At 44.3% G+C, this 15959-nt stretch overlaps 2 protein-coding genes across 8 annotated transcripts in view; one reads left to right on the top strand and one right to left on the bottom strand.

Annotated features, from left to right (window-relative positions):
- RBBP5 (RB binding protein 5, histone lysine methyltransferase complex subunit) overlaps window positions 1–15959 on the bottom strand; it is a 73436-nt gene that overhangs the window by 14088 nt on the left and 43389 nt on the right. The window lies entirely within an intron of this gene.
- The window catches only part of CNTN2 (contactin 2), a 35410-nt gene that overhangs the window by 2381 nt on the left and 17070 nt on the right, over window positions 1–15959 (top strand). For 2 of the 4 annotated variants that reach the window (XM_029573856.1, XM_029573858.1), the window contains 3 exons: window positions 5347–5436; window positions 5704–5848; window positions 14946–15118. In XM_029573856.1, the coding sequence (XP_029429716.1) occupies window positions 5382–5436; window positions 5704–5848; window positions 14946–15118 (373 nt within the window). In that variant the 5' untranslated portion in view covers window positions 5347–5381. Of the gene's footprint in view, window positions 1–5280; window positions 5437–5703; window positions 5849–14945; window positions 15119–15230; window positions 15419–15959 lie in introns of those variants that run through there. The other 2 variants (XM_029573855.1, XM_029573859.1) reach the window with 2 other exon arrangements.

The following is a 15959-nucleotide window of genomic DNA, read 5'->3' on the forward strand; positions in this document are numbered from 1 at the left end:
TCCAGCAGGGAATTCATGTTTGGATCTTTAATAACTCTGTCCCCATACGCTTTATCATGAAGACCGCTGACCATTTCAGTAACCACTCTCAGGCCCAACTCCATCCTGTTTATGTCCTTGTGAAGGTGCGGCCTCCAGAACTGTACTCAGTATTCCCAGTGAGCTCTCACCAGAGACTTAACAGAGCCAATATTACTTCCTTTTTCCTTCTGTCTGTTCCTTCCCCTATGCAGCGTTAAGTTAATCAGAAACAATCATCCTCTGATCCCATTTGTTTCCATAGAATTTCCCCCCTAAACTGTACCGTTCTTTTAGAATTTTGCAACCCAAACTGCACATAACTGCATATTTTAGCATTAAATCTCAGCTGCCAGACCCTAGACCCCTCCTTCTAGGACGTCTCTGTTGTTGCAGATTTTGACACCTGTCCAAAGACAAAGTCTTCCTGAAAGTCTTTCTGGAACATTGCCGGTGAAAATGTTGAGCAGAGCTGGCCCAAGGACTGATCCCTGCAGCAGACTGCTGGTGGCACCCTCTCCGCTGAGCGGATTCCATTTACGACTGTCCGTTGTCATATCCCACTTAACCAGTTTCAAAGCCAGAGAGTCACTTTAAGGCCCATAGTGAGGGGGCCTCGGTTTATTTGCATCACCTATGCAGAGCCGCGTCAAAGGCCTTACCAAACTCCAGTATATCTAGCACTTTCCCCAAATCCAGCTCTCCCATCACCAAAAGAAATTGATTAGATTCATCCGACAAGGCCTATCTCTGGTAAAACCCTGCTGCCCTGGATCCTGTAATCCACTGGGTTCCAGAAACTGTTTTGGGGGCAATTCCATTAATTTAGTCACCATTGAGGTTCCCAGCCTCCTCCTAACTTCCACCTTTCTGAAGAGGAACCATATCTGTCCGTCTCCAGTCCTCTTTAAAGAAGCATTGAAAAGGTCACCAGCGGAGCTGCCAGGACATCTCTAAGTACCTTTGGTTGTCTCCCATTCGGCCCCATCGCCTTATCTGCGCTTAGTTTTGCTAACTCCTGATGAATACACTCTTCTGAAAATTGATTGAGGGCTACCTCCCTTCCATTCCTGTTTGTGGCAGTTTTCTGTGGTCCATCTCTAAACCCTTCCTCAGTGAACACAACAGAAATATTTAAGCAGTTCTCCTTTACTCCCATCAGCCTCTTCATGTCCTCCCTGCTTCACTTTGGAGTCTTAAAATTCCAGTTTTGCATTTCCTCCTGCCATCAATATAAGCTTGAAAACAGAAGAGAGAAAGTCTTGTCTCCCTTTTTGCTTTTTCCTTCCATTTGAATTCTTGCATTCCTGACTACTTTCCTGGCTTCTCTTAGCGTCTCCAGATATTGTCGCCTGTCTTCCTCTTTCTGAGATCTCTTATAGTTTATGAACACTAACCTCTTCTCTCTTATCTGCTTCTTTAGAAAACAACAGCAGATTATTTGTCCTCTTTATTTACTTACTAACAAAAAGATTAGTTGCCCTTATAATATCCCCTTTTACTTTTGCCCACTGCCCTTCTACGTCCCCCAGATTTTCCCATCCAGCTCATGACTCCTTGAGGTGCTCCCCCTCCAAGCTTAATAAAGTTAAGGTTTCTGAAGTCTCATCTAATCTAATCCTGGATTTATATGCTGCTTCCCAGAGCTTCTTACAGTACACAAAATGCATAACTTCATAAATACAAGCATAATAAAACAGCTCATAAAATATAGTACATATACAATTCAGGACCCACCCCTTAGAATGAACCACCCCTGCCTGTGCTCCCATACTGAGCCGCAGCATCCAGTGATCATCCACTATGACGTTGGACACACTCTTCCAATGTCAAACGTCTATCCTGTTACCTGTCTCTAGTAGAGATGTGAATCGGAACCAGAATCGGTTCGGATTTCAGTTCCGATTCACATCTCTAGTCTCTAGAACAAGGTTTCCTGCACACAATCCATGATCAATGGCGTAGAGAAGTAGCAAGCCAGGTTCTGATCCCAGTGCTGCTGCGTGTGACTTTGGGCAGGTCACCTCACCCTCCATAGATAGCCTCAGGCACAAACTTCGGCCTAGAGCCACTAAGCCACAAAGTTAATTCACTCGAGAGTTCCCACTACAGTGCAGCCCAGGGCACCATCGCGGGATCCACAACAGATTTCTGACAGTTTGGGAGTGTGGGAGGGGCCTCCCATGAACGACCAATGATTTTTTTTTCATATATTGGGGGATGGGGGGGGGGGGAGGGAATATCCCCACTGATTTTGGGAGTACTAGAGGTGGGGGGCCAGTGTCAGACTTCAAGCCTTTGGAAAGGGGGCGGTGGGGGTACTCTTTATTGAGGACAGAGTTGGGGACAGGCACCGCGCATGGTTTTTCCCCCCCACTTTGGGGTGTCAGGGTCACCTTGAGTGCTGGCCCCAGGTTTAGCATCAGCCTGCACCCCAGCTCAACTCTCTTTTTTGCCAGTCGGTTTTTACTTTTGCATGGCCCTTTAAATGTAACACGGGACCTCAGGACCTGCATTAGGGTCCTGGGGCTCTAACATCACATTTAATGAAACCCAGGAAGGTGAGGTAATTGCAGCTGACCACTTTCTTGGTCAGCCATGATAAATTAACATAGAACTGACTAGTAATGAGCTGCTTTGCATGGAATAGCATTATTCGTGCATGTAAATCACATGCAAAGCAGCTCATTGTAATAGAAGAGGGAATCTGGGCAGGGCCATGCAAAATATCACGTACATTGCACAATACACGCTATTTAACTTGCATCAGAGCCCTATCACGACTTGATGCATCACTCATAAGAACATAACAACTTGCCCTGCTGGGTCAGACCAAGGGTCCATCAAGCCCAGCATCCTGTTTCCAACAGAGGCCAAACCAGGCCACAAGAACCTGGCAATTACCCAAACACTAAGAAGAACCCATGCTACTGATGCAATTAATAGCAGTGGCTATTCCCTAAGTATAATTGATTAATAGCCATTAATGGACTTCTCCTCCAAGAACTTATCCAAACCTTTTTTGAACCCAGCTACACTAACTTCACTAACCACATCCTCTGGCAACAAATTCCAGAGCTTTATTGTGCCTTGAGTGAAAAATAATTTTCTCCGTTTAGTCTTAAATGTGCCCCATGCTAACTTCATGGAGTGCCCCCTAGTCCTTCTACTATCCGAAAGTGTAAATAACCGAGTCACATCTACTCGTTCAAGACCTCTGTAAATCCTCTGGGGGATACCTGAATGTAATCAGCTTTGAAATGGCTGAAAGGTGGAATATGAAAGTAAATGTAAATGATCTTCCTGCTTCCTGAAGATCGCTATTGCTAGGTGATTACAGTTTTGTGAATCTTTTCCATTAAATATCTATTTCTTCTGCCGCACCAATATAAACAGATGTTCATTCCCAGCACCCCCGTCTTTACCTCGTAAACCCTGCAGTTCTGTTGCTGTTATATTATTTTTTTATGCATCACGCCGCATCTTCACGAGTAGATTATAGCCCAGTATAACCATATTCCAGTCATGGTTCTCTGTGACCACCCATACATCCAAGTCAGCTTCCTCTAGGTCTGGGATTTTATTTCCCATACTATAAGCATTAGTATACATAGCTTAGCACACGTGTGCAGCCAGCGCTGGGGTGGATGGCCAGGCACACTATTATACCGGGGTAAATGAGCTGCAAGGAAGTGCCCAGGTGTTCTTCTGTGCTCCCCCTCCCACACGCCCTCTTGTACCTGCCCCCTGCATTAATACTGGGGTTAAGAACATAAGAACATAAGAAAATGCCATACTGGGTCAGACCAAGGGTCCATCAAGCCCAGCATCCTGTTTCCAACAGTGGCCAATCCAGGCCATAAGAACCTGGCAAGTACCCAAAAACTAAGTCTATTCCATGTAACCATTGCTAATGGTAAAAGGACACAATCCTGGAGGAACAACAGGAGCATAGCTGGCCTGAGATCCCTGCTTCTCGCAGAGGCTGGAGACACTGGGAGCAGTAATCTCTTCTACAAGGGCCAAACCCTTCCATTTTTCTTTCTTATGGGCTCAGTGAGAAGCTCAGACAACTTCTGGAAATTATACAGAGCGGGGAGCAGTGCCTCCCTAATTTCAGCCAAACCCTAATGGGCTCCCCTGGGACCTGTAACGAGGATGAGCATCGCAGGACAGTCCAGGGAGAAACGTACATTTTCACACACAAAACACGACCTCTCTATGGGACTATTGAGGATATTGGAAGCAAGGAAATGCACACAGTCCAAGTCCTGAAAACTGAAGTCTAGAAGCAGCTGGGAAAGCATAGATTCTTGCCGAAAGAAGTGAATTTAACTTATTTTATTTGCAAAAGATTAAAATAAATAAGACTGAATGTGGACTGATGATTATTGGAAAAGCAATTGAAGGTTGTAAAACTGGTAGACCACTCATATTAAATAATCCATCTACTACATTTTGAATGTTTTGATTATTTCTTTAACACATGTATTCAGTACAACAATGGATTACTATTTGTTCAAATGTCAAATAAAACAAAAATTAAAAGATTCTTTGTTAGGGACACTCCAGAAAGCAAAACCTAGCACCTTCTGTAGGGTCATTCCAGCCTTCATAGATGTGTAATCCGGAGCTCCATGTCTGCGCACGTGTATAATATTAGCTCACTATAATAGTGAAAGTTACCCAATCAAGGTCACTGGGAAATGGTTCCCGCAGACCTGAGCCCCAGTCCTGTCTGTCTGCTCTCCTGAACTTCTGGTCCAGCCTGCAATGACCCCTCCATCACCCCTAGCCTCCTCTCCATTAGACAGTCTGCCCGAGAGGCCGGGAGCAGTGCCTCTCTAATATCAGCCGAACACTAATGGGCTCCCCTGGGCCCTCTAACCAGGATTAGCATCTCCGGACTGTCCAGGGAGAAAAGTGCGTTTTCACCCACAAACCCCTCCCCATCTTCCCCCAGCAGGGAGAAGTAATGAACTCATTAATGACTCTGACTACATATAAAGCATGAATACAGCATGGACTCAGGAAAAGTAGGTTAAAAAAAAAAAAAAAGGGTGTGCCCCTATCAAAAAGGTGCAGACAGCACAGCTATCTAAGAAGTAACATTCATTAGGACACAAAAGAAAGGAAAACTTGGGATAAGACCAAAGGAAAAAAGTAAACGAGCTAAAGCGAGGTTTAGAAGGCTCAGCTACCGCTTTAAGACACAGAGTCAGCACTTCCCAAGGTTGCAGACGCTGTAAGACAAGAGCAGAGAACTCCCTCCCACATGGAAGCAGAGCTCCTGGGCTGAAATAATGAGCCTTCTCCTCTCCTCCCCAGGTGCTGCCTTTCCAGAGACCCCCGTGCTGTACAGGATGGGATTATCCCTCACCTTCCTTCTCTTCTCCTGCACGCTGGTCTCCATTTCAGGTAACTGAGGAGCAGCTTTGGGATAGGGGGAGGGGAAGGGGACAGCGGAGCTAGCCCTTTTGAATTCTGGGAGCTGTAATCCCATGTAGCTGGTTGCTTTCTCTTTCGCTCCTTCATTTCTTTCAATAAATTCAGTCAGATGGCCTGGCAGGAGATGAAAGGTGCACAGGGTGAGTGCATTATAGAAGTTTGCATGAATCCTGCACTGAACGAGTGCCAGTGGATGCGGGAGATACCCACAATCACCTTGTCTTTATTTTTCTCTAGTCTGGTGCCTAACAGAGTGCACTACGGGCAATTATGGACCCGTGTTTGAGGAGCAGCCGGCCAACACCCTCTTTCCTGAAGGCCTGACAGAAGAACGAATCAGCTTGTCCTGCCGCGCTAGAGCGAACCCTCCTGCTACATACAGGTGAGGACCAAGGGAGACAGGCAGCTCGCTCCAGATGTGCAGGCAACAGCTTCACTAGCTTTGGTAGCTGCTTAAATTACTACTAAACGTGTTGGCAAGACATCAGGAATGGGAGATGGTTGGGTGTTGAGTTAAGTATGAGATCTCTTTATATTCTTCTTTCGGTTGTATGTGTGTGGGTGGGGGTGGGGGTGGGGATGAGAACCAAAAAGGAAGAAAGCAAAAAGTGACCTGGATAAAAAGTGACATCTTATAAGCAGACAAAGGTTTATGGCTGCCATCCCAGATACATCCTTGCAGTGTGAACAAAAACAACTGTGCAGACTGGATAGGCCCACCGTCTACTACAGGATGGCCAACTCTGGTCCTCAAGAGCCACAAACAGGCCTGGTTTCAGTATATCCACAATGAATATGCATGAGGTGATTTGCATTCAATGGCAGCAGTGCATGTGTGTTCATCGTGTATAACCTGACAAACCAGGCCTGTTTGTGGCTCCTGAGATCCAGAGTTGGCCACCCTTGATTTAATATGTTCCTATGACCAGGGAGACCTTCTCCTTGCCCTTTTCTGCCTCTCCTTTTGTAAATCTTGCTGGTGATCCTGTAGGTGACAGACTACAACGAATGTTTGCTTTAAATAACAGGCCTTGTACAAGATATAGCCAAGCAGAAATTCAGCATGATCTCCTCAGCAATTGTATTTTGTTGTGGAATAGCTCAGCTTTGCTTTCCCTGATTATTTCTCATCCTGTTTTGCTCTTGGAAGGAGTTTGTGTAAAGGAAAATTTGTTCTTACCTGCTAATTTTCGTTGCTGTAGTACCACGGTTCGGTCCAGACTCCTGGGTTTTGCCTCCCTGCCAGCAGATGGAGACAGAGAGAGTCTCACTGACACTGTACATAACCCAGTGTGGGCCTGCGGTCCCTCAGTATTTCTCTGTCTCTAGCAATTCCCTGTATGTACCCAGATCAGTCCAGACTCCTGGGTTTTGCATCCCTGCCAGCAGATGGAGACAGAGAGTCTCACTGACACTGTACATAACCCAGTGTGCCACTTGCAGACCCCTCAGTACCCAAGCCAATATGACAGCAACCATACTTTTCTAAGCAAACCCCCTCCTCTCCAATGAGCCGGAAGAAGGTGAAGTTGCCCAAAAAGACAATGGAAAACTCATTTCCCAAATTTAACATAAGCGATCAGCATTGAAAACCTCCAACAACTCTGCACTACATACATAGCAAAAGTACGAGTGGCGGACTCTCCGCCAGTAAATGCGCTGGTCCCTGTACTGATCTATGGTATGAATGAAAATTAGCAGGTAAGAACCAATTTTCCTTCCCCTGTACGTACCCAGATCAGTCCAGACTCCTGGGATGTACCTAAGCTCTCTTTAACTCGGGTGGGGACCTGGATCGTTCTGTTCATAGAACACTCTCACCAAAGCACATGGAAGACGAAACCTCGATATCCAAGCGATAATGTAAGTCGACTCGATCACTTCCTTCAGCCTCTGCACAGTTATAGTCTTGGACACCTTACTTCCCTTCTTTGGACCACTCCACAGTACAAAGAGGAGATCTGATCTATGGAAATCATAAGTGATCTTTAGATACCTCAATACTGCATGCCTCCCATCTAAGAGCCAAGCTCCCCCATGTGAGGTGTAGAGGAATCCAAATACTGAAAAGCTGGAAGCTCCACTGTCTAAGATGGAACCCGAGACTACCACAGGCAGAAAAGGAAGGCACCGTGCAGAAAGATACCCCCGAACCAGACATGACAGCTCCTGGAGCTCCAAAATTCTCCTGGCTGAACAAATAGCCAACAAGAAAACCACTTGAAGAGTCAAGTCCTTAACCATAGCTCTCTTTAGTGGTTCAAACTGAGCCTCATACAATCCTCTAAGGACTAGATGCAGATTTCAAGATGGACAAATGTTCCACACCTGAGGACGTAACCTCTTAACTCTTCGAAGGAACCGTATCGTGCCCAGATGTACTGACAGAGGATACTCTTGCACCTTACCCCAGGGACAACCCAATGTTGCAACCTGGACACTCAGAGAGTTAAAGGCTAATCCCTTGACCAGAACCTTTCTGTCGAAAAGCCAAAATAATCGACACCATAGCCTGCACAGGCTGAGGCTGCACTCCGTCAACAGCAGACCAGGACTCTAAGATCCTCCAAATTCGCACATATGGCAAGGATGTAGAAGGTCGCCTAGCCTGCAATATGGTGGAAATAACAGCTTCGGAATATCCCCTCCATCTCAGTCATTTCCTCTCAGAAGTGAAGCCGTGAGACAGAAGTGACCTGCCTGACCCGAAAATATTGGGACAGGGAACCGCTGGTGATAGTTGAGGAGCGGATTCCCCTGCCTCTCTCACCGACCTTGCTAGGGAATCGAAAATGGACTCTGTTTCTGAGTTGACAGGGAAAGCCTCAGCGCTAGACCCCGTCACCCGTAAGGTTCGTTCTACTGTTGTGGCCATGCTTGATGCAGACCCCCCGAACGCCATGATACTTTTACCACATGCACGTGCTGTTCCTCCAACACCCGCAGCACCAAGCAGGGGATCAGTCACTCAGCACCATGAAGCCAACACCTGTCCTCCTCCACAGGCAGAGAAGCTGCTGAAAAACCCCATCGCTGAGCTCCCTCAGCTGCTGAGGGAGCTTTCCCCCTGGAACCTCACTGCCGCACAGATTCCTCTATCTAGTTCCTTGTTCTTTTTTTTTTTTTTTTTTTAACTCTCCGAGAACAAATAAGACATAGAAACCAATCCTTTCCTTTGGTGCAGAGGTTCAGGTTCCAGGAGCGCAGGCCGCAAGGCAGATCAGAAGCGAGTCAGACCCCTGGCTGTATCTGTCTCTTTTCACCAAACTTTAGCAACCCAGCCCAGGACAAACCGTATATAAGGGACACTTCCCTGTTCCACTGGGCTTGCAGTACAGAATTGCCAGCAGATTCCACCCCTGTCTCATGGGGGATGAGTGATCTGGACCACCAGATGTCCAGCCCACGGACCTCTGGACCGAGCTATCAGAATGGTCACAAACCTCCTCCTTGTCTGCCTCATACCAGGGGGGATGGCCCCAGCAGAACCTCACAACACCCCGAGAAAATCCAGAAATGTTCTTGTCTTTTATTCTTTTTTTATTTCTCTCTCTCTCCCCAGACTGCAGTTTTTACACCATGTACCATCTGCTGGAGACAGAGAAATACTGAGGGACTGCAGGTGGCTCACTGGGTTATGTACAGTGTCAGTGAGACTCTCTGTCTCCATCTGCTGGCAGGGAGGCAAAACCCAGGAGTCTGGACTGATCTGGGTACATACAGGGAACTGCTGGAGACAGAGAAATACTGAGGGACTGCAGGTGCACACCGAGTTATGTACAGTGTCAGTGAGACTTTCTCTGTCTCCATCTGCTGGCAGGGATGCATAAACCCAGGAGTCTGGACTGATCTGGGTACATACAGGGATTCATGAAAAAAAAAAAAAACAACTGAAAGATGCAGCTACAAAGGAAAACAGCGTGCAACAGGTATGGACATTGTTAAAAATACACCATCCTAGAAGCACAGAGCAGATGTATTCCACGCATTAAGAAAGGAGGAAGGATGAGGACTTTTCTTCTAGTGTCTTTTTGATGTATGTCATAAGAACTTAAGAAATTGCCATACTGGGTCAGACCAAGGGTCCATCAAGCCCAGCATCCTGTTTCCAACAGAGGCCAAACCAGGCCACAAGAACCTGGCAATTACCCAGGTCTTGGAAATCTCAATAAATAAAGAGCTATAAAAAAATAAAGTAGAAAAGGCGGCAAAACGATTACCGGCATGGTTAAAAGGTGAGGTGAAAGAGGCTATTTTAGCCAAAGATCTTCATTCAAAAATTGGAAGAAGGATCCATCAGAAGAAAATAGGATAAAGCATAAGCATTGGCAAGTTAAATGTAAGACATTGATAAGATAGGCGAAGAGAGAATTTGAAAAGAAGTTGGCTATAGAGGCAAAAACTCACAATAAAAACCTTTTTTAAATATATCTGAAGCAGAAAGCCTGCGAAGGAGTCTGTTGGACTGTTGAATGTTCAAGGAGTTAAAAGGGGCACTTAGAGAAGATAAGGCCATTGCGGAAAGATTAAATGATTTCTTTGCTTAGGTGTTTACTAAAGAGGATGTTAGGGGGATACCCGTTCTGGAGGTTTTCATGGGCAATGATTCAGATGGACTGAATCATTGCCCTGGAAAGAACCTGGAAGATGTGGTAGGCCTGATTGACAAACTGAAGAGTAGTAAATCACCTGGAATGGATGGTATACACCCCAGGGTTCTGAAGGAACTAAAAAAAAAATGAAATTTCAGACCTATTTCAATTAATTTGTAACCTATCATTAAAATCATCTGATGTACCTGAAGATTGGAAGATGGCCAATTTAACCCCTATATTTAAAAAGGGATCCAGGGGTGATCTGGGAAACTATAGACTGGTGAGCCTGACTTCAGTGCCGGAAAAAAATCGTGGAAACTGTTATAAAGAATAAAATCACAAAACATTTAGGTAGACATGGTTTGTTGGGACACAGCCAACATGGATTTAGCAAAGGGAAGTCTTGCCTCACAAATCTCCTACATTTTTTTGAAGGGGTCTACAAAGGTAAACCGGTAGATGTACTGTATTTGGATTTTCAGAAGGCGTTTGACAAAGTCCTGCATGAGAGGCTTCTAAGAAAACTAAAAAGTCGTGGGATAGGAGGTGATGTCCTTTTGTAGATTGCAAGTTGGTTAAAAGACAGGAAACAGAGAGTAGGATTAAATGGTCAGTTTTCTCACTGGAAAAAGGTAAACAGTGGAGTGCCTCAGAGTTCTGTACTTGGACCAGTGCTTTTTAATATATTTATAAAATGATCTGGAAAGGAATACAACGAGTGAGGTGATCAAATTTGTGGATGACACTAAATTATTTATTTATTTATTTATAATTTTTTATATACCGCCGCTCATCAGAGATATCATGTCGGTGTACAGTGAACAGGAACTTACACCGGAGCGTTATACATTTAACAAGGGTTAGTATATAAGTATTTGAACATAAAACAAGTAGAAGCTATTAAAAACAGAACAATCATTTAGGTGTAACTTAACTGAACTGAGTTAAACAGAACTGGAGAATATAGGGATTCTAAGAAATTAGGTATGAGGTTAGGGAAGGGTAAGGAGGAAATGAAATTCTAAATTAGAGGTGGTAAGAGGGGGGAGATAGCACTTCGAATGCAATTATGCAGATTATGCAATTATGCAGAGTAGTTAAATCTCAAGCGGATTTTGATGAATTGCAGGAGGACCTTGCAAGACTGGAAGATTGGGTTTCCAAATGGCAAATGAAATTTAACGTGGATAAGTGCAAGGTGTTGCATATAGGGAAAAAATAACACTTGCTGTAGTTACACAATATTAGGTTCTATCTTAAGACTTACTACCCTGGAAAGAGATCTAGGCATCATAGTGGATAATACATTAAAATAGTCTGCTCAGTGTGCTGTGGCAATCAAAAAAGCAAACAATGTTAGGAATTATAAGGAAGGGAATGGCAAATAAAACAGAGAATGTCATAATGCCTCTATATCACTCCATGGTGAGACCCCACCTTGAATACTTTGTGCAGTTCTGGTCACCACATCTCAAAAAGGATATAGCTGCACTGGAGAAAGTGCAGAGGAGGGTGACCAAAATGATAAGGGGGTTGTTACGGGTTCAGACCATGCACACTGGTATCCTGCCCAGGGGCTCTGATCTGGGGAGGCTAATCTCACAGAGATTTACACTGGTGCTGAGGGGCTTGTCCCATAAAAACACACACAATTACTGGGGTTATACCTGGGGGCTTGAACCCAGGAGCTTATCCCCTACACAAAGAGCCACACAAAAACTGATTCAGTACATCATGGTTCCAGGTATTTATTTATTTATTTATTTTTAATTTTTATATACCGAAGTTCTAGTAGGGACTACAAATCACTCCGGTTTACATAAAACGAAGAACTGCTCAACAGATAGCGGAGCTTTACATGGAACCGTATAACATATGGAACAGTATAACTGGTTGACAATTTAACATAGTGCTAAATAAAGTGATAATATTTTAACTGGTAATAAATAAAGAAATATAATATTTTATATAAGAAGTATAACTATTTAACGTAGCAATAAATATAAATATAGGCAATGCCTAATATATATATGAAATAAAGTGAAAAATTTTTTTTTTTTTTTTTTAAAGTGAATTTTTGAGCTCACAGATAATTGTCCAGTTGCAGATTCTTAAAAGTAGTACTTTATACAGTGTCCATAGTTAAGGGATGGAAGTCTGTCAGTCATAGTAAGATTAAGCGTCTGGGAAAGCTTGTTGGAAGAGAAAAGTTTTCAGTCTTTTTTTGAATTCTTGATAACTGGGTTCTAGTCTAAGATCTGGGAGAAGCGTGTTCCACTGGTGAGGGCCTGCTGAGGATAGCGCTCGTTTGCTCAATGATGATTTTATTTGCGGAGCATGCAGTGTTCCTCTGTATGCGCTTCTGATTGGTCTGGAGGAAGTGTGCGGTTGGAGTTGAGAGCTTAATGTGATGGGGGCTAGATTGTTTGTCGCTTTGTGGATGATAGTGAATACCTTATAGAGTATCCTTTGTTTAATGGGGAGCCAATGTAAGCTCCGAAGGATTGGGGTGATATGGTCTTTTTTGTTAGTGCTAGTTAGAATTCTAGCCGCTGAATTCTGAACCATCTGTAATGGCTTGATAGTGTAGTAAAGTGAGTTTACATAAGTAAAGTGAGTTTACATAAGAACATGCCATACTAGGTCAGACCAAGGTTCCATCAAGGATAGAACAAATAAAATCAGATTACACAGAAGAAATAATGGTAGATTGCTACAAGGATATAAAAAGCTTACATTTCCTAATGATCAGCAGTACCATCAAGTCCAGAGCTCTCTCTCTTTCTCACTGTCTCTCCTTATACACTACAAATTGTAAAAGCAGTGGTGTTCCCTCCCTCTGAGTTCTTATCAGATTTCAGACACAGCTGTGTGGCCTTCACTTTCTCTCTCAGGCTTTAGTATAAGTTATTTGTTAGTTTTCTCATCATACACTTAATGAATAACTAAATAAACAAATTATCTTGCCTGTTTGTAAACATTTCACTGTGCAAGACAGTAAACAGTTCACTCAGAGGTTGGCCTGTGGCCTTCAAACTAGTTTGTGTCTGGGTGAAAACTCTGAATCCATACAGCCTATCCTCTATATACATCCTCAGCAAAAGTAACAAAAAAATGACTCCATCATATTCCATCCCTGGATTCAGGGGATTCACACTGATACCTGCTGGATGAAAAGTTTCCTAAACTATAGTCCTATTGGTGTCAGCATTAATCAGAACAATGTGTATTACTTGTGGGATATATACATGCATTAAACACTGGTCCTCTTTGGACTACCAAATATAAAAGACCAGTGTTACTACCATATTTGCAAGAAAAGCTAAATCCATGAATTCATTACTCCCTCTGTGCAATTGGTCAGAAAACCCTTATCAAGAATACCTAAGCCCCATCTAAGCTGCATGGCCCTGGAATTTAACTGACACAGAGATCTGCCCAATTTAAAATATTAGCAAGGCTTGCCTCTGGCCTGCCAGGAGTGTCCACAGGATTGGTCTCAGTATCTTCTGTCAGCTGTTGCATTCTCCATGCTGGTTGTTCTCTCTGACTTCTGGGGGGCACCCAGCTCATCAGGATATATATAGGCCACCTTTCATTGATTATCCAGTATCAGGCCCTCTGCGCTCGGTATAGCCTGCGTCCACATGTGCAGTTATTTGGGTGCCTCTCCACCCCTCAAAGTATTGTCTCAGGTCTTTGCTCAATGGTCTCTCCCACTGGCAGAATGCGCTATCTGTACGTCAGTGACACCCAGATAGTTATAGTGTCAGACTGACGTACAGATAGGTGTAGTACATACAGAATGTGCTGAGTTTAACTGTTCCAGATACCTGAAAAATGAGATTAGCAGACTGTGTGCTGCCAGTGGGAGAGACCGTTGAGCAAAGACCTGAGACAATACTTTGAGGGATGGAGAGGCACCCAAATAATTGCACATGTGGACGCAGGCTATACTGAGCGCAGTAGGCCTGATACTGGATAATCCATGAACATTGGCCTATATATATATCCTGATGAGCTGGGTGCCCCCCCAGAAGTCAGAGAGGCCAACCACACACAACTACCAGCATGGAGATATATATATATATATATATTAAACTAACATCTGGGTGTCAGCGCATTCTGCTGAACCATTAACACAGAGAACAGCAACTATGGAGCAATAAAACTGCATCAATTCAGACTGAATCATTAATGTGAGAATCAAAATAGTATCATCTGCAAGTACCAGTGTGACTAGGTATTAGCTAAGTGTATCAATCATATTTCAACATGATAATCAGTTACCACAGGGGCATGGATCGCTGCCCTATGAGGAAAGGCTTAAGAAGTTAGGGCTGTTCAGTCTGGAGAAGAGATAACAGAAAAGGGATATGATAGAGGTCTATAAAAGTATGAAAGGACTTGAACAAGTTAATGTAAATTGGTTATTTATTCTCTCAGCTAGTAGAAGGACCAGGGGGCACTCCATGAAGTTAGACAGTAGCTCATTTAAAACAAATCGAAGAACATTCTTTTCGTTCAGTGCATAGTTAAGCTCTGGAATTCATTGCCAGAGGATGTGGTTGCAGCAGTTAGTGTAACTGGGTTTAAAAAAGATTTGGATAGGTTCCTAGAGGATAAATCCATAAACTGTTATGACGGTAATTAATAAGCAATCGGAGCTTGTGATCTATCTAACGTTTGGGATCCTGCCAGGTACTTGTGGCTTGGATTGGCCACTGTTGGAAACAGGATGCTGGGCTCGATGGACCCTTGGTCTGACCCAGTATGGCATCTTCTTTTGTTCTTATGAATCCAAATCCCAGAATGCTCTGCTCTGTTTTCCTTTTGGCAAAGATGTGGGGCCCTATGTAAACAGAACCTGCTTTTTTCCTCCAGGTGGAAGATGAATGGAACAGATCTGAAGACTGACGCCAACTCCCGTTATACCCTGATCGCTGGAAACCTGGTTATAAACCCAGTGACCGCCAAGGATGCCGGCTCCTATCAGTGTGTGGCAACCAATGCTGTAGGCAGCGTGGTCAGCAGGGAGGGTCTCTTCCGCTTTGGGTGTAAGTCATTACAGTCATGAATGGTTGCCTTGTACATTGGCCTCTCTGTTCTGCACCAAAAGCCCTGCAAGATGAGACTAAAGGACTTTGAATGCATCTCTTACAAGACTATGATAGATATAAACACACAAAATATTTCTCACTGCCAAGGAAGTTCTGTAACAAGGAGTCCCGATATAAGGCTGAGGAAGAAATCTTCACAGAGAGGAGGGTGGGTGCAGGGGGTGCCTCTCAGGTAAAAACAGGATTACAATGGAGACTCAAAGGACCCTTAGCTGTGTGGAAGTAAAGACTGAACAGGTGAGTAAGTAGTCTGTGGTACTGCAATAGGAAGGAAAAATAGGCGGAGGAGATGAGACTAGTGCTCTTTTCATATTCCATGTAGAGACATCAGCCCTGTCTCTGTCATCCCCCTGCCACACAGTGATGGGCAAGGAGTGCCTGCCTTGGGATGCCCATAGCATGAGGACCCAGTGTTCCCTCCTTTTTCACTCTCCCTAGTAAAGGGATGGAAGGAGGAGCCCCATCAGTCATGACAAACATCCAACATATGAGAGGACCACTACGGAAGGCATCTCTTTCTTGAATCCCTGCTAACACATCGGAAGCTGCCCAGAGGTTCCTTGGTCTGAGAGAGTCCAGCCCTGCTGTACAAAGTCTTGACCCAGGATGGCAAGATTTGACCTCCCCACCCTTCGCTCCCTTCCTGGCCATGCCACTAGTTTCTGTGGGAAGAACAGCTGTAGAAACTAAGGGAGTGGGGCTAAAAGCGATGGAGGATACAGCAGTCTAAGGAACTGCTCACCCTCAACGCTTTATCTGTCACCCTTATCCTAGGTAA

This window comes from Rhinatrema bivittatum, chromosome 12, assembly GCF_901001135.1.
Source record: "Rhinatrema bivittatum chromosome 12, aRhiBiv1.1, whole genome shotgun sequence".
NCBI lineage: Eukaryota > Metazoa > Chordata > Amphibia > Gymnophiona > Rhinatrematidae > Rhinatrema > Rhinatrema bivittatum.